The sequence below is a fragment of the Caretta caretta genome, chromosome 18 (genome assembly GCF_965140235.1).
Source record: "Caretta caretta isolate rCarCar2 chromosome 18, rCarCar1.hap1, whole genome shotgun sequence".
Classification (NCBI taxonomy): domain Eukaryota; kingdom Metazoa; phylum Chordata; order Testudines; family Cheloniidae; genus Caretta; species Caretta caretta.
The window spans coordinates 20,417,210-20,435,717 of NC_134223.1; the positions used below are offsets into that span (position 1 = coordinate 20,417,210).

The following is an 18,508-nucleotide window of genomic DNA, read 5'->3' on the forward strand; positions in this document are numbered from 1 at the left end:
ACACCCCCTCAGTGCCGCTTCCCCCTAGTCACCCCCCGCCGGCACAGCTGCCCCGATCCCCCCCCAGCTACTGCTGCCCCCCCGACACCCCCTCAGTGCTGCTTCCCCCTAGTCACCCCCCGCCCCTGCTCCCCCGGACACCCCCCCCGCCGGCACAGCTCCCCCAATCCGCCCCGGCTACTGCTTCCCCCCCCCGACACCCCCTCAGTGCCGCTTCCCCCTAGTCACCCCCCCTCCCATGTACTACTGCCCCCCCGACACTGCTCCCCTGGACACCCCCCGCCGGCACAGCTGCCCCGATCCCCCCCCCGGCTACTGCTGCCCCCCCGACACCCCCTCAGTGCCGCTTCCCCCTAGTCACCCCCCGCCCCTGCTCCCCCGGACACCCCCCCCGCCGGCACAGCTCCCCCAATCCGCCCCGGCTACTGCTTCCCCCCCCCCAACACCCCCTCAGTGCCGCTTCCCCCTAGTCACCCCCCGCCGGCACAGCTGCCCCGATCCCCCCCCCGGCTACTGCTGCCCCCCCGACACCCCCTCAGTGCCGCTTCCCCCTAGTCACCCCCCGCCCCTGCTCCCCCGGACACCCCCCCCGCCGGCACAGCTCCCCCAATCCGCCCCGGCTACTGCTTCCCCCCCCCCGACACCCCCTCAGTGCCGCTTCCCCCTAGTCACCCCCCGCCGGCACAGCTGCCCCGATCCCCCCCCAGCTACTGCTTCCCCCCCCCGACACCCCCTCAGTGCTGCTTCCCCCTAGTCACCCCCCGCCCCTGCTCCCCCGGACACCCCCCCCCGCCGGCACAGCTCCCCCAATCCGCCCCGGCTACTGCTTCCCCCCCCCCGACACCCCCTCAGTGCCGCTTCCCCCTAGTCACCCCCCCTCCCATGTACTACTGCTCCCCTGGACACCCCCCGCCGGCACAGCTGCCCCGATCCCCCCCCAGCTACTGCTGCCCCCCCGACACCCCCTCAGTGCCGCTTCCCCCTAGTCACCCCCCCTCCCATGTGCTGCTGCCCCCCCGACACTGCTCCCCTGGACACCCCCCGCCGGCACAGCTGCCCCGATCCCCCCCCCAGCTACTGCTGCCCCCCCGACACCCCCTCAGTGCCGCTTCCCCCTAGTCACCCCCCCTCCCATGTACTACTGCTCCCCTGGACACCCCCCGCCGGCACAGCTGCCCCGATCCCCCCCCCCAGCTACTGCTGCCCCCCCGACACCCCCTCAGTGCCGCTTCCCCCTAGTCACCCCCCCCGCCGGCACAGCTCCCCCAATCCGCCCCGGCTACTGCTCCCCCCCCCCCGACACCCCCTCAGTGCCGCTTCCCCCTAGTCACCCCCCGCCGGCACAGCTGCCCCGATCCCCCCCCAGCTACTGCTGCCCCCCCGACACCCCCTCAGTGCCGCTTCCCCCTAGTCACCCCCCGCCGGCACAGCTGCCCCGATCCCCCCCCAGCTACTGCTGCCCCCCCGACACCCCCTCAGTGCTGCTTCCCCCTAGTCACCCCCCGCCCCTGCTCCCCCGGACACCCCCCCCGCCGGCACAGCTCCCCCAATCCGCCCCGGCTACTGCTTCCCCCCCCCGACACCCCCTCAGTGCCGCTTCCCCCTAGTCACCCCCCGCCGGCATAGCTGCCCCGATCCCTCCCCAGCTACTGCTGCCCCCCCGACACCCCCTCAGTGCTGCTTCCCCCTAGTCACCCCCCCTCCCATGTACTACTGCCCCCCCGACACTGCTCCTCTGGACATCCCCCCAGCACAGCTCCCCCCCAGCTACTGCTGCCCCCCCCCGACACCCCTTCAGTGCTGCTTCCCCCTAGTCACCCCCCGCCCCTGCTCTCCCGGACACCCCCCCCCCCGCCGGCACAGCTCCCCCAATCCGCCCCGGCTACTGCTTCCCCCCCCCCGACACCCCCTCAGTGCTCTTCCCCCTAGTCACCCCCCCTCCCATGTGCTGCTGCCCCCCCCGACACTGCTCCCCTGGACACCCCCCCGCCGGCACAGCTGCCCCGATCCCCCCCCCAGCTACTGCTGCCCCCCCGACACCCCCTCAGTGCTGCTTCCCCCTAGTCACCCCCCGCCCCTGCTCCCCCGGACACCCCCCCCCCGCCGGCACAGCTCCCCCAATCCGCCCTGGCTACTGCTTCCCCCCCCCGACACCCCCTCAGTGCTGCTTCCCCCTAGTCACCCCCCCTCCCATGTGCTGCTGCCCCCCCCGACACTGCTCCCCTGGACACCCCCCCGCCTGCACAGCTGCCCCGATCCCCCCCAGCTACTGCTGCCCCCCCGACACCCCCTCAGTGCCGCTTCCCCCTAGTCATCCCCCGCCCCTGCTCCCCTGGACACCCCTCCGCCGGCACAGCTCCCCCAATCCGCCCCGGCTACTGCTTCCCCCCCCCAACACCCCCTCAGTGCTGCTTCCCCCTAGTCATCCCCCGCCGGCACAGCTGCCCCGGACACCCCCCCCCCACTGGCACAGCTCCCCCAATCCGCCCCGGCTACTGCTTCCCCTCCCCCTGACACCCCCTCAGTGCTGCTTCCCCCTAGTCACCCCCCCTCCCATGTACTACTGCCCCCCCAGACACTGCTCCTCTGGACACCCCCCCAGCACAGCTCCCCGGGATCCCCCCCAGCTACTGCTGTCCCCCTGACATTGCTCCCCCAATCCCCCCCAATTACTGCGGCTCTCCCCCGCTACCCCCTCAGTACTGTTTCCCCCCAGTCATCCCACTGATGTGCTGCTCCCCTCCCCCCCCATACTGCTCCTCTGACCTCCCTCAGGTATTGCCCCTCTTCCCAGCCACGCACACCCCTTGGCACTGGTCCCCTTTACACCCTCCTCCCCAGGCACAACTGGCCTGGGGGCCCCCCTGACACTGCTCCCCTGACCTTTCTCAGGCATTGCCCCACCCCTCAGGGGCTGCTCTCCCTGGACATACACACACCTCCTCCGTGATTTATAACCAGGGCTGGCCTACAGCCAGATTTTGTACTCATGGCTCTGTGAGAGAGGGTGGGTGGCAGAGGGTGTTACACTGATCCTTGTGCAGCCCCCTAGCCTGGCCACACTCATGCTAGTATGAAGGTGCCTGTCAGTGAGCACATTACAGTGCATTTGCCCAAATGAACTAATATAAACACCTTTGGTACCAGTATCAGAGGGGTAGCCGTGTTAGTCTGGATCTGTAAAAGCGGCAAAGAGTCCTGTGGCACCTTCACTACATACACCCTAGGGGATGGTATCAGTTTAACTGTACCTGTTTCATTAAATCCATACAGAAGTTGTACAAACCCAAAAACCTGACCTAAGAACATGAAAGGATCGAAGCTGCAGCTCTTGACACGTGCCCCAAGAGGGACTGAGGGGATCCAGGGTAGAAGGGTACTGTCTTCAGTGTGTCACTGCTACCTGGTGTCCTGGCTGATGCGAGGGAGGGATAGTGCCAAATGAATCACCCACCAAAAGTAAATGAACATAAGAACGGCCATACTAGAATCATAGAATATCAGGGTTGGAAGGGACCTCAGGAGGTCATCTAGTCCAACCCCCTGCTCAAAGCAGGACCAATCCCCAATTTTTAACCCAGATCCCTAAATAGCCCCCTCAAGGATTGAACTCACAACCCTGGGTTTAGCAGGACAATGCTCAAACCACTGAGTTAGACCAAAAGTCCATCTAGCCCAGTATCCTGTCTTTTGACAGTGGCCCATGCCAGGTTCTTCAGAGGGAATGAACAGAACAGGTAATCAAATGATCCATCCCCTGTCGCCATTCCCAGCTTCTGGCAAACAGAGGCTAGGGACACCATCCCTGCCCATGAAGCAGTGCCATAAATACAGTGTTAGTGACAGGGGTGTTTTATCATATCTGTAAATTCTGCAGACAGTACAGTGCTTTATGTCCCACTTCTCAAAAGGATGCTTCTGGTTTCTCTGTCTGTCTTGGACCCTGGCATCCTTCCCCCATCCTTGGCTTCACTGTTTTTGCTTACTGGGGTTTAGCTTCTTATTCAAAGGCATAGTACAAGTTTCCCTCTGCCTCGCAGCAAAAAAAGTAATTATGTAAGTCTTCATTTTGTGCCCAGCTTTTATTCTCTATTAAAGTCATGAACACAATAGGCCTTAGCATTCAGTACACTACACTGGTTCCAACACCAATACTGTGTGTTTTCCAGTAAGTACTATGACTATAAGTTTGCTATTGAGGCAGGTTTCTTCTGGAACTTTTCAGTACAGCTGGACTTTTCAAAGGCATGTAAGTGAATTAGAGGCCACCGAATTTCAATAGTTTTTCAGCACACTAACTTCCTTAGACTGATTACTGGATCAGTTTCCCTGGTATAATGGATTCAGATGGTCGCTTCAGGTATTTGCAAAAATCCTCCTAGAAATAAAACAGATAAGAGACAGACTATGTGGCAAGGATTGAATTTCTAATGCAGTATTCTTAGCATGCTGCAAAAGAAACATTTAGAAGAAAAACTTTATCAGGTCAAAAAGAAGAGGAGTACTTGTGGCACCTTAGAGACTAAACAAATTTATTTGAGGATAAGCTTTTGTGAGCTACAGCTCACTTCATCGGATGTATTCCACGAGTTTTTTTCATGAAGATGATAGATTTCCACTCCATACGGCTAAATTCAGTGCCTTGCATAATGACAGGTTTCAGAGATGAAGTGAGCTGTAGCTCACAAAAGCTTATGCTCAAATAAGTTTGTTAGTCTCTAAGGTGCCACAAGTACTCCTTTTTGCGAATACAGACTAACACGGCTGCTACTCTGAAATTTATCAGGTCAGATTCTTCTTTAATATGTGCAGTTGGTCATCTTGAAATTTCTACATCTGAAACTTTAATTGACATCAACGGAATTTCCACTATCAAAACAAGCATAGTATAGGCAACCAAGATCCACACTGTGAGTAATTCTGCCCTTTATGAGTGACTGAAGTAAAATTTAATAGAAATTAGATGTTAGTCATTATTTAAAAACGTGAGGTTGAATAAACAGAAAAATATAACATGCATAGAGTTCTACTGAAATGCATTATAAAGCAGACATTCTAGAAATGTCATTATCTTGTTTGCTTACATTAAGACCTGACAGTTCCAAAAAACCTTATAAAAGGCCTATTTCTGAGCGATCCTAAACAGCAGCAATTCCCTTTGGCTTCAACACAAGAGTATCTCAGGATCAGGTTGATAGTGAGCTGCTAGGCTACAGTCAGAACAACCTTTTGGGGAGGATTTCTCCCTTCATTCCTATTGATTGTTTGAGGAACACTCCCATTCTTCTAATTCAAACCCATTTTGTCCATTTCAATAAGCATCTGAACTCTGGATGCTCCTCTGAACCTTCTTAAAGTTCTACCAACAGTGATAATAGATCTCTGTTTTCTTTCTGACAGGAATATTCTAAAATCCATTATCCTACAGATCTATGTCTTACTGGAAATCCACAAGAACCTTCCTCATATCCGTGTCCAGTGCAGTTCTTTCCCCCGTGCTCTGGGGCAGGATTATTGCATCGTCGAGATCGGCTCACCACGCCGAGGCCACAAGAGATGGGGCAGGGAGTCCAGGATGCCCACGGAGACCACATCCCATCAACTGAGACAAAGAAAAGACAAGCATCATGACCAGTGCTTCTCTACTTCATTTCTTTTTAATTTCTACATGTTTCAGGCATTTATGTTCAGGAAAGATAACTTCAGATGGGCTGTTGCAAATTGGTCTTTTCATGCAAGCCACTGGCCACTTTTTCATCTGGCAGCATCATTATTATTCATAAAGTACTGTGCGGGTACATCACAGTTTACAAAACATGAAAAATGTAGTAGCCATGCCCTGAAGAACTTACAGTGCAATCTGAATAAAAACCATGGACCAGCAGTTAGCATGCAAGAAGCCACAGAGACTTTAACAGTGAGGGGAAAATGAACTAAAGTCTTCACAGAAAAGGGGTTTTAATGAGGGACTTGAAGAAGGAAATGGAGATTTGGTATGCAGGAAAAGGTGGTTGTTCTAAGCATCAAGGCATAAGGAAGATGTACACCTACTGATGGGAGGAGGAGACAAAGGGAGTAGTTAGGAGTGGGAGGCAGTGTAGGGTGAAATGGGAGCAGAGATGTGGTGGGAAGCAGAGCTCTGGGGACACTCCAATCTGGTACTGAAGTCCCTTTGACAATTACTTATGCAACAGAATCTCTTTCTCAGTCTCATCTGCGTCTGATATTTTGGTGAAATATTACAGTATTCAAAATAACTACTGTACCTGGGCATTTGTTGTTGTTGCACACAGTGACTTCCTCCTTTAACCCAGCACAGGGCAAACCTCCTCTGGAAGGAGCAGGACTATTGCAAATCCGGATTCTTTTCTTGATTCCCAAACAGGTGTCAGAACACACTGACCAGGGTGACCATTCTGACCACTGGCCATTCACTAGAGAAATAAAACAGAAGCATTCTCATCTCTCTGAGCAAGGTGGCAGATCCATATGGATTCAGACTATTAGCAGCTATTTGTGTTGAATCTTGTCACATTCCATGAGGATACACTTCACTGAAAGGGATTCACATCATTGAGGATAATGGAAAATAATCATTAGGACGAGGATGTTGTCACAGAATAAATAGCACACTCTCTCTCTCAGCAGAAATGTCTCTGCTTTACCTTATGGATATATTTTTAGTGAAGCCCTGAACTCAGCTTTTACATTTACATTGTTCTAGAAGCAATGGGGCCACTGGGTATGCTCTGAGATAGACTCGCAGGATGTTAAAACATACCAAAAATATCACCGTCATCACATGTTGATACATGTCGTGGCTCAGGACAGCTTATTTTTCTGGCAAGCTCCTCCAAGTGACAGTCCTAATTGTGACAATCCATGCTGTCCTGTGACCACCTTCTACTCCACTGACATGATCTCTTCCTTCAAATGCAGGAGATGACATGTTATTTGATAGGTGCTGTCACAGGCTGGCTGGTCCTTTAAGGTTCAGCCAGTGACCTAACAACTAGCCCCCACTTGATGGTGATGTGAAAATAATTAATGATAATTAGTGACTCCCTGCTGTGAAAAGGTTAGGGCGGGAAGGCCTGGGAGAGAGAAGCAAAGAAGTCAGGCTGGAAGGCCCACACAAAGCAGGGTAGACTCCTGTGGGGGGCCCTGAGCTAGGGCCCACAAGGGGCAGAGAGATCCCTAAGGGAAGCTACCAGAGTCCCCAGGGAGAGGAGGTGGCAGTGGGGGGATCCTGTGACAAAGCAGCAGCAGAAGAGGAACTGTGCAGGAGTAGAGTTGAGTTACTGGTTTATAGATTTAATTGGACTTTCATTTGGACCCCAGGCACCAGGGGGCGCTATCAATGATAAGTGTACCCCATTACAGGTGCCAACTAAGGGCCCAATTCACAGTTTTCCTGAACCTTGGGTAGCTGTTTTCCCCAATGCAAACTGCTACTACCATTCTCGCTTGGTAATATTTTATGCCCACTTTGCATTAATGGAAATGACTAGACCAAAGCAGGTCATCAGCAGATCAAGCCCTAAGAATTCCTCTAACTTGTGGTCAACTAAAGAAGCATATAATACAAGGGATTGTCAGTGAGAAAGCTTCTGTTACAGCCTGTCTTTTTATGGCTCCACTGCTGGAGAGAATGGCAAACCAGCTTTGAACAGGTTGAGTCCCTACTCCCATCCTCAACACAGCAAGCAGTTCCTGAGTTAGTATCCAAGCACCCTCTTCCTGGGCTTGGCTTTAGTGGAAATTCGAAAGCAATAACATAACCTCAAACTAAACTTTCCAAGCTTAGATGTTCTTTGGGCTTTCTTCCTCTGTACTAGTCCCCTGTGGCCAGAGACACCCTGTGAACCCCTTTATACACTGGTTGGAGTTTACTGCACCCACCTGCCAGTATGACTTAAGATTCAAGGTAATTACTATTAAGACAGGGTTTTTATGAGCTACACCTAGGGGAACTCAAGGAGTCCTACATTCCTGTACAAGGTCCTGGGGTCAGCCATCCTGTTATACCAACACAACTGATCATCATTTTGTGAGGACTCATGCTCTAGGGGATAGAGAACTGAAAAGCAGAGCTGCTGAGAGCAAATGAGATTCTCATTTAGTCTGTTTTGAAGCAGGACATCCCAATTTCTGGTTCCCATGCCAAACTGGCACAGTTTAGCTGACAAATGTTGCATAGGGAATCGAAATCATACAGCAATCTGTATGAGTTTGGAGAAATGAATGAGTTTGGACTCACTTGGGCATGGTTCTAGATTGGGACAAAGCTTGAGATCAGCAGAAGGTCCCTCACAACGCATCCCACTTTCTGGATGGGTGCACAAGCGGATCCGCATCTGGTTCTGGTATCCACATGTGACAGTACAGACCGACCAGGGAGACCATGGGGACCATATGCTTTTTGCTGCCATAGGGAGGACAAAGATGAAAACATCAGGATGAGAAATACATCCACGCCTCACCTCTTCCCAGTCACATGTAAGTAACCAACAGGTAATCTTGTCTCCTTACCTTTACAGTGAATGCCATCGCCAATGAACCCACTCTGACACACACAGAAATAGGAGCCAAGAGTATTCAGACAAGTAGCATCCTGATTACAGTTATGGATACCTCTTGCACACTCATCTATATCTAGAATGGAAATAAAAACACTAATTTTTTCATTTAAAATGCAGTTATACAGGATTCATGTAAATTACAGGTTTCTACAGCACAACAGTATCTTTATTCAGGACCTTCGACATGAGGAAACAACCACAGATGTTGTTTTGCGTCTGTCTTGACCAAGGCTCCTTGGTAGGAATGGGACTTAATTTCCCTAGGCCTCCATCATTCCAAGCCATCTTAATAGGGCTCATTGCCTGGCCCTTTTTTGGCCTATCAAAAAGCAATTTCTGCACATTTCTTTGGTACCTGTAAATCACAACCACAGTCTTCTCTTTACCTGTTTAATTATACAGGCTTTGAAAAATGGACTTGCTTCTAAACTTACTGTTCAGAATGTATTAGCTGACAAGCTAACTCAGTTTAAAAAAAAAAACCCCTCAAGTCTCAGAGCTCACATTTCCTTTACCTACACAGCTGTACAATCCATCACCTTCGAATCCGTGTGGGCAACGACAAAAGTATGATCCATATCTATTGATACATTCAGCCTCGGGCAGGCACTTCATGGGCATTCCTTCCACACACTCATCTATATCTTCAAGCAGAAAGAAGTGTCAGAAGATAGAAGATGCCCAGAAGCATGGACTTGATTAATTCTCTATCTTAGGCTGTATAATTGAAAATAGTATTATTGGACCAAAATGTGTCTTGTCCTTTTAAAAACTTCAGCCACTACCATTAACAGCATGGCAGAGAGGTGCTTTCTCATAGTGCATCTCACTATTGCACTGTAATCCTTTTTTGCATCTGCAATGTTTGCATATCAGACACTTAAAAATCACAGTAAAACAGAATTCAAGCCAGCCATGGAAGGGAATGTTGACTAAACCCATCCTTTCTGGAATTAACCTTGAATTTCCTTCACAAGCTGCATGGCACAGCGTGAAGATGTTTTTAACAAAACTCATTGTTATATCTAATGAGTGATTAATCTTATTCTGATCCTCACCTTGAGGCAACCCTTCAGAAAGGCTACACTATTTTTGCAATAGCAGCTTAAAACACTAGCAAAAATCATTAAAATGTGCAATTTTAGGGTCATTACTGAAGAATTCTATGATATTTTTATAACACATTCTGAAATGGATGCCTGGGACTTGACACCCTCCTCCCCTGTCTTTTATTCTTTTCAATGAGGCAAGCCGCATTTTGATGTCACATGTGAATCCTTTACATGGATATATAAGGCATTGAATGGCTGCAGCAGTATCACAAACGCTTCAGTCTCTTCTATGTTAAGTTATGCTTACATTATGAGAAAATGCTCCAGGAAGCAAAGTGTATGAATATTTACCAATACAGTGTACGCCATTTCCCTCAAATCCCGGGTTACAGTGGCAATTCTTTTCATTCCGAGTTCCATTGCACATTTTGCTAATATCTGGGAGGGAAAAATGCACATGTGACACAAACAGGAGACTGGCCAAAGTAAAGTAATTGATCCATTTAATCATTTCATGTTATTCAAGTCAAAAAGACATAGTTGCCCTTTATAGTAAACACAATAGGTGTTGGTTCATTCACAGACTCAGATTTTAAGGCCAGAAGGGACGATTAGCTCATCTAGACTGACTTCTTGTCTAGCACAGACCACAGAATTTTACCCAGTTACACTTGCATTGAGCCCAATAACTTGTGCTTGACTAAAGTCTAAAGCAAATCTCCCAGAAAGGCATCTGGTCTTGAGGTAAAGTCATTAAGAAATAGAGAATTCGCCACTTTTGTTGGTAGTTTGTGCCAATAATTAATCACCCTCACTGTTAAAAATGTGTGCCTTGTTTCTAATTTCAATTTATCATGCCTTTAATTTCCAGTCATTGGCTTTTCTTGTGTTTTTCTCTGCTAGGTTAAAGAGCTGGTATATTTTCCTTGTAAAGGTATGTGTATTCTGCAGCGAAGTCACCTCTCAGTCTTCTTGATGAAAAACTAAACAGATCATATTCTTAACTTAATTGTAAGGAATCTACTCCAGCCCTCAAATTATTTTTGCGACTCTTTTTCTGCACCCTCTCCAATTTTTTAGCATCCTTTTAAAAATGTGGAAAACCTCGTTCATTAAAAGCTTTGGTGAACAGTTAATTGAACTCATGTTAAAAGGGTACTGTCAAGCAGAAGTGACCTATATATGTATTTGCATATAGAGTAATAATTTAAATAAAAAGTGGTCTTACCAAAGCTAATATTAATAGAATATTTTAATGATTTTTAAAAAAAATATTGCATTGGCTGATTTGGTTGTATTGAATATCTAAGTAAAAAGGTAGAGATGACATGGAAGTCAAATCCTGATGAAAGCATACTAAGGATAATGCACCACAAATTTAAAAACATTCAGTACCCTTCTTTATGAAGAAGAGCCTCTGGGCTACCATAACCCTTCCAGGAACATCAGGGGTGAAATCATAGACAAGAGCTCGGATGTAACCAAATTCACTATTCCTGAGAGAAGGTAAAACAGAAAGGAAATGAGAATCCTCGATTTCCCACTCAGGTTTTCTACTGAAGGTTGCTTTACAGTACTCAGACTTCACTCTGGGGATAGGTTTCCTACTGGATGAGCAGGGAAGGAGATTAGAACTCAGACATTTTGTTGATTTTGTCTCCCCCTCAGACCACAGGCAACTGGAGGCTAGTTTAGGAAGAGAAGGGGGAGAGTACTCAAGAGGGAAGAAATAGAAGGAACGGGGAAGTAGAGGTGATAGGAGATGAGGGGATTAAAATGCAGAGATCCACTCTGTTTTATGACAGCTGCAGAACCCCTGGATGGCTATTTTTCTTATGGATTCAGTTCACAGTTGCTTTGTATTTCTACTCCTTCTCTAAATCTATTTCTATTCCTAATCATTTAAGAAATAATATTTTTACAGCAAAGTATGAGGAGCACCACTAAGTGATGTTAATCCCAACAGTCCATGTGCCTTATTCTCTGCTCCTTGTGGATGCTTATCCCATATTGGTGTGCATATGGGGGGGGGGGGGGGAATGATAGAGGTTATAAAATCAGGAATGGTGTGGAGAAAGTGAATAAGGTAGTGTTATTTATCCTTTCATATAACACACAAACCAGGGATCATGCAATGAAATTAATAGGCATAAGGTTTAAAACAAACATAAGGAAGTACTTCTTCACACAATGCACAATCAACCTGTGGAACTCCTTGCCAGGGGATGTTACGAAGGCCAAAATATAGGTGATTCAAAAGAAAATTAGATAAGTTCAGCGAGGATAGGTTCATCAATGGCTATTTGCCAAGATGATCAGGTATGCAATCCCATGCTCTGGATGTGCCTGAACCTCTGACTGCCAGAAGCTGGGAATGGAATGGATCACTCAGATTGCCCTGTTCTGTTCATTCCCTCTGAAGCATCTGGCATGGGCCACTGTCAAAAAACAGGATACTGAGCTAGATGGACCATTGGTCTGACCCAGGATGGTCATTCTTATGAAGATGCATTACTCCTGAGCACTGAGAAGGAAACAGGAGTTTACAGGCTGAAAGTACAGCAGATTACAAGCATACTTTACTCCTTTGATCTCAATCCCCTCAGTCCCGTTGGCCAGCACAACAGCATTGGTATCAAACAGTGTCATAAGCGAAGGCTCTTTGGTCCACTTTACAAAGCTGGAGGGAGACACCTGAAGATACTGAGGCAGCTGTATGGTAACGGTGTCTCCTTCTAAAAACTGTCCAAGCTCTAAAAGACAAATGCAAAACCAGAGAACAAGATCAATAAACATTTACGATGGCTCCTAAAAAACCCCCAAACTTTCATTGGTTCTAAAAGCATTCTACCAATAAATCATGCCAAGTATGCCTCAAGGAAAGTAACAGTCAACTGAATGAAATGTCTTAGATTTATGCTCTAGTCAAAGTGCGATAAATATCTCCATGAAGTTGGAGATAAATATATGCAAAGATCCTGGAGACAGTATTTTGTCAATGTTCATTGGCAGATTCTGTGTGTGCCAGCTGTACTTTGATCTTTAATGATCAGTACCATACAAGCATCTAAGCAGAGTGTTATGGAGGAAGCCAATTTTTTTATAATGTGTCCTTGCACAAGCACTCAGGGCGCGGTAGAGAGAATTAGAAAATAATCATATTAATAAGCAGCATACAATTAACATCATATAATGCAATATAAAAGCAAAACCACATGCTGTAAATGTAAATCTGATTTAAACTCCTCCCTCAAATATCAGGTCTCTCTGGATATGAAAGTCTAAAATCAACATTGAATGAAGAATACAACAGAATAAATGGGCATAGCTATAAATAGGGTGCTACCTTCACAGAAAGAGGTACAGTTTACTATTTCTTTATAGGTGAGAAACAGTCCTACAGACAGCCTCTGAAGGTGATTACAGAAGAAAAAAGGGTCTGTTCGTTTACTAGGAAAAGGAAGTCTCATGAAATGCAGGATGGCTGGTGATCCCAAACACAAAAGGCTTAGCTCAAGAGCATGCCACCCTTTATGTTTTATCGGCTGGGTGTTAGTACAGGTCAGCCGTTTCTGATAAAATGGGCCCTGATATGGATGAACACCCATGGGCTAGTCCATTCTCATTTAAGGGGATGTTTACAGATGTAATGGTCACTGCAAAGCACCAGGCATGTTTCTGGTTTTACAAAAATGATAACCAGCTTTGTCTTATTTGACAAAGATTTCCACACTGACCCTTGCAGCATGGCAAAGTTTTCTAATGTTAACAGTGGTAGCAGTTTCCATTTCTTACCTATTGGCATTCTTTCTAGGACGAAAAAGTACCTCAAGTGGGAAGGGTTTAACATCTGAAAGTCTGTGAAATCATACGCTTCAATGTTTGCCTGTTTATCAGGCAAGGCTTTTGCTTGGATTTCAGCCCAGAACATGTTTGGGTAAAAATCATTCTCATCAATAGAAAACAGCTTCAGAGACAGACTGCTGTTGGCCAGAGCCATCTTTGGGGACAGGTTAGCAGCTGGTGTCAATCTCCTTCGATAACTGCAAAGAAACAGTCCTTGTAACCAAATGGGATTTTTTTGGCTAAAATCAATTGTAGGATCAGTGTAATACTGGATACACTCTATATTTGAGAGTGACTATCCCAGGCTGAGGGGAATAGAAATGGTGACTGGTCTTTTCCAGATCTTTGCCAAGCCACATGCTACCCTCAGTGTTTGGCAATTCTCATTGACACCAATGGAAGCCCCTCACATAGAATGCAAGGAATGCATGTGGGTTAGATCCTCTGTACGATATGATAGAGGGCAGATCAGGTGTAACTGGAGGTAGGCCAGGGACACATCAGGAACATGGGAGAATGAAGAAGAATAACATGCTCTGGTGAACCTGGCCAGCAGAGTGGCTTCTTAGGGACATTCTTCACTGATGTAACTTAACTATCTAACTTGTGCTGGAGGCCAGTTGCCCCTCTCCCCAATATCACTGGAGGGTAAAGGTGGTATGAAGCTATCTGTGTGTTTCTCCCTCAGCCCACCATGCAAAAAAAGTCCTATTCCACCAAGCCTGGGGACCTGTCCATGTATATATAAAGGTGTACTAGTAATAAGTCCTCCCACAAACACATTTCTACAGTGATCAGTAATGGTGCTCTGAACAAATGGCTGGCCACCCTAAATGATAACAGACTCTGTTTGTCTCTAAGGTGCCACAAGTCCTCCTTTTCTTTTTGTGAATACAGACTAACACGGCTGCTACTCTGACGGCTGCAGATAAACACTCTTTAAAAAATCTCTAAACTTATACTTAGGAACTTCAAATACAGGATTGTTACGTACTAGCTGTTCTCAGCCTCACTCACCACATAAACTACTCACACCAATGACTGATAGCAATTTAAGTGAGACAAGGTGGGTGAGGTACTATCTTTTATTATTACCTCACCCAGCCTGTCTCTCTAATAGCCTGGGACCCACAGGGCTACAATACTTCATGCACCAATTTAAGTAACACTCAAGTGCCTTCTAGCGTTGAAAGTGGTATTGCAATGAGATTAAAAATCCATCAGAATTCAAGGTGAAATTCTCTCCTATGCAAAGGGCCAACCCAAGGCCTAGGCACTATCTAAATCCCACATAAACCCAGTTTGGAGGATTTACAGGGGACTTAAGGGGCTGATAGATTTTGTGGCTGTCTTCTATGCAGGCGTTAATTTCCCCCTATGTTATCAAGAAGCAGTTCAGTTCAAGCTTTGCCAAGGTTCAGGCAAGTGGTTATAAAAATTGCTAAACTCAGTGTCCTGAATCTGCTTGTTAAGCAATCCACAGTGGAATACTGCAGCCTTCAGCTAACGGGTGAGAAGAGTGGTATAGCTAATGGGGACTGAGGAAGAAACAAAATGTTATAAGGCCCTTCCCCCAAAAAATATATGTTCCAGAGGGTTCCCCTAATTATTATGCCATTTGCCAGATACATGCAATGCTTCCAGGCTTCTGTGCAGAAACCTTCCTCTTAGGGAAGCTGCCAGTTCTATGAGGAGAAGAACTCAAGGTGTTGGAGAGCAGAAACTCACTAATTCTGAAATGAACGAGGTGCAAGCGGACTCACCAATTCAGTTTTCCTTCCTACTTCTAAAAAAAAAAAAAAAAAGTTTGTAAGTCCTGCTCAGCTACTTCAGCCATGGTCTGGAGCATGGAATTAACTATAAACTAAGATAAGATCTGAAATAGGTTTCCAAGGGAGGTTGTGGAATCCCTATCATTGAAGGTTTTAATAACAAGTTACACAAACCCTTGCCAGGGATCACAGCTGCCGACTTTCCCAAGCACCGGGTTGTGTGTGTGCGCTCAACCCCTGGCTCTGTCCCAGGCTCTGCCCCCACTTCACCCCTTTCCCCAAGGCCCTACCCTTGCCCCACCTCTTCCTGCCCACTTCCCCGAGAGCGTGCGTCCTCCCTTCTCCCTCCCAGCCTCCAGCACGCTGCAAAACAGCTGTTCATGGCGGGCGGGAGGCACTGATCTGTGGGGCCTGCCAGCAGGCAGGAGGTACTGAGGCCTTGGAGGGGAGCTGATGGGGGGCTGCTGGTGGATGCTCAGCACCCACCATTCCCCACCCCCATGGCTAATCCAGCCCCAGAGCACCCACAGAGTCAGCACCTATGCCAGGGATGGTCTAGGTTTACTTGGCTTTGCCGTGGCACAGGGGGCTGAATTAAATATTCTCTCAAAGTCCCTTCCAGCTATACATTGCTGTGATTGTTTCTTATTTTATCCAGGCTGGTCCCCAGCATACCTAACAATGACATCACCACCTGTAAAAATAGATAATTTCCTGTAAGAATGCATCAGATCATGCTTATATTACACATATTATAGGCTTGTAATATCCATAATGGTGTGGAATCTGCACTATTCTAAATATACCTGTGGAACTGGGGTCCTTGGGCAGAGTAGAATTTGTACCATTTTATCATAGATGGCTGGTGGTTCCCAGCAAGAGAGACTCTGAAAGTGACTTTTCTTCCAGTCATCACTTTGATAAGACAAACCTGCTCTCCAAAGCCGTCACAAGCAGATTTATTGAAAACAGTTATGCTGTCAGCAGGCTCTAGAAAAGGATAAACAAAGATCTTTGTCTGTCTTTAGAATCATGGCAAGCAGCATTAACCTGCTCTTGTTTATTACTGTTATCTTAGTGAATCAGTACTGGTAGAAGATGTCAAAAATCAATCTCCATTTCAGCCATATTGCCTGGGTAATTCTGCTGCTGCTGCTGCTCTCTGGACACAGAAAATTACACACACAGGAAGCTCCACAAAGGTCTGACCAATTTCCCTCTTACAATAGCAGCATAAGCAGTTACCTCTAGGCACAGGTAGCCCATAGGGGGCGGTTGTTCATATTTGGATGGACATGGACTGGTCTGTCCTTGTTAAGGCTTGTCCTAGTCTTCATTTTACAGTACAGCACTTTGCTTACCGACAATAATACTATAATACTTTGTGCATCTTTAGTCCTTTCCATGGAAGGATCTCAATGCATTTAATAAGCTCCAATTAATTGCTATAGGACCCTTGTAAGATAAATAGGCATTATTATACTGGTATATAGATAAGTCAACTGAGGCACATGGAGGTAATGTAACTCGCTCAAGGTGAGTCACTGGCAAAGCAGAGAAAAGAATCCAAGAGACCTGATTCCTGATCCACACTTCCTCCTGCTGAAAGGAAGTCCCCTAAACATGCTGTCAGAATTAGCCTAAGATGTCACTTGCCTTGACAGTAATTAGTGCCGTCACCCTCATATCCTGGCAGACACTGACAATAGAAATAGGTTGTCACTTCATCCAGCTGACAAATTGCCTTTGGATGACACTGAATTCCCCTTGTACTGCATTCCTGCTTGTATGGATCTGGAAAGAAAGACTGTTTACAACACATAGAATCATAAAAATGTAGGGCTGGATGGGACCTCAAGAGGTCATCTGGTCCACCTTTCCCCTCCCCCAACCCATCCCTGTTCATCAATAGTATGCAAAGCTGATAGAATGATATAATCAAGAAGTCCCAGAAGGCCTGATCCATTGACATTAATGGAGAAACTCCAACTGCCTTCAGTGGGCTTTGGATGAGGTCAATAATGCTTGGGAGAGCCACAGATCCAAGTCTGAAAACAGAATCTCCAGCACAAATTGATAATTTAATTATCTTTTAAATAGAGTTAATCCAGAAATATATTTTTGTTTCTTTGCAAAAATTAATGTAATTTGAAACTGAACAAAATCTAGATTCCTGATGAACAACAAATTGCATTTGAATTAATATGAGCAGCATTTTCCATTTGTGTGTGAAATCTTCATATAAGGCTGTGTTATCAGGGGACACATTTTAACAGCCTTTGGACAAAGGTTTTTGCCCTCTGGAAATCTAGCAGTTCAGCAAGAGCTTTCACACAGCTTCGTAGTAAAATGCCACCACCCGATTCTAATTTAGCATTCATGGCATATCAATAATCGCTGACATAGGACAGATTTTTAAGCAATGTTTCAAATATACTTTTGACTCTAGGCTTCTAGATTCACCCAGGATTATGCTTTAAGCCGGAGTAGGAAAGACCCTGAACTTTATCCAGGCTGGGAGCTGAGAATTTATGTTTTACTTCCACGGCTAATTAATAACGCACCCCGGGTTTTGCTCTGAAGCTGGGTCGCTAATAACGGCAGGAGGAGGATCCACTTGCCCAGCATTTTCAGTCCACTCTCTGCTGGGTGTGAATCTCACATCCCGCTGCTGCTGGTGGCATTAGACGATCCCCAGGGGCAAGCCCCCGAGCCCGTGGCGGGGAGCCGCCCAGCGAGCCATCGGGGCCCGGAAAGCGCCGCGCCCAGGGCCCGCGGCTGCCCGGTAGCTGTGGCGGAGGTGGCGGGGTCGGTTTCCGTTCAAAACGTCCCGAGGGTTCGGATTCCAGGGCCGGGCGAGCCCCGCGAAGAGCCGGGCCGGGCGAGCCCCGCGAAGAGCTGTCCTGGCGCTCGGGTGCTGAAGCGGCCCCCGGCGCATCCCAAAGGCACCGGGCTGGCGGGGGGGGGGGGGGGGGAGACGCAGGGTCAGTTCCCGCCCCCTCGGCCCCGGGGGCGGGAAAGGGGGGGCTACGGGCTCCCCCCTCTCTCAGCAGAGGGCGGTAACCACGGGGCGACGGATCCTGGGGCCGCTCCGGAGCAGGGAGCCTGCATGGCCCGCGCCGGCCGCCAGGGGCGCGCTCAGCGGCCCCGTTTCGCCCCCCGCGCCCTCGGCCGCTGGCTTAGCAACAGCCGTCCACGAGCCGGGCGCCTGCCCCGCCCCGCGCTCGCCGTTCCCTCCGCTCATTGGTCACCTCCC

General features: G+C 48.1%; 2 protein-coding genes across 3 annotated transcripts in view; one reads left to right on the forward strand and one right to left on the reverse strand.

Annotated features, from left to right (window-relative positions):
• The window catches only part of CCDC27 (coiled-coil domain containing 27), a 31,929-nt gene that overhangs the window by 1,700 nt on the left and 11,721 nt on the right, over positions 1–18,508 (forward strand). The window lies entirely within an intron of this gene.
• On the reverse strand, positions 4,081–18,208 carry LOC125624252 (uncharacterized). Its single transcript, XM_048824739.2, has 13 exons — positions 17,817–18,208; positions 16,909–17,046; positions 16,059–16,242; positions 13,430–13,677; positions 12,213–12,387; positions 11,030–11,130; positions 9,986–10,072; positions 9,098–9,226; positions 8,533–8,655; positions 8,261–8,425; positions 6,267–6,434; positions 5,442–5,602; positions 4,081–4,378 (listed from the first exon to the last, which is right to left on the reverse strand). Exons 1-13 carry the CDS (start codon positions 17,878–17,880, stop codon positions 4,313–4,315), a joined length of 1,809 nt encoding a protein of 602 aa, XP_048680696.1. The 5' UTR covers positions 17,881–18,208; the 3' UTR covers positions 4,081–4,312.

Coding starts and splice junctions, on each gene's coding strand:
- LOC125624252 (XM_048824739.2), bottom strand. CDS start 17,880: ATGCTGGGCAAGTGGATCCTCCTCCTGCCGTTATTAGCGACCCAGCTT. Junction 11,131..12,212: donor ATTGAGATCAAAGGAGTAAA/GTATGCTTGTAA, acceptor ACCTTCTCTCAG/GAATAGTGAATTTGGTTACA. Junction 9,227..9,985: donor AAATGGCGTACACTGTATTG/GTAAATATTCAT, acceptor TTCTGCTTGAAG/ATATAGATGAGTGTGTGGAA.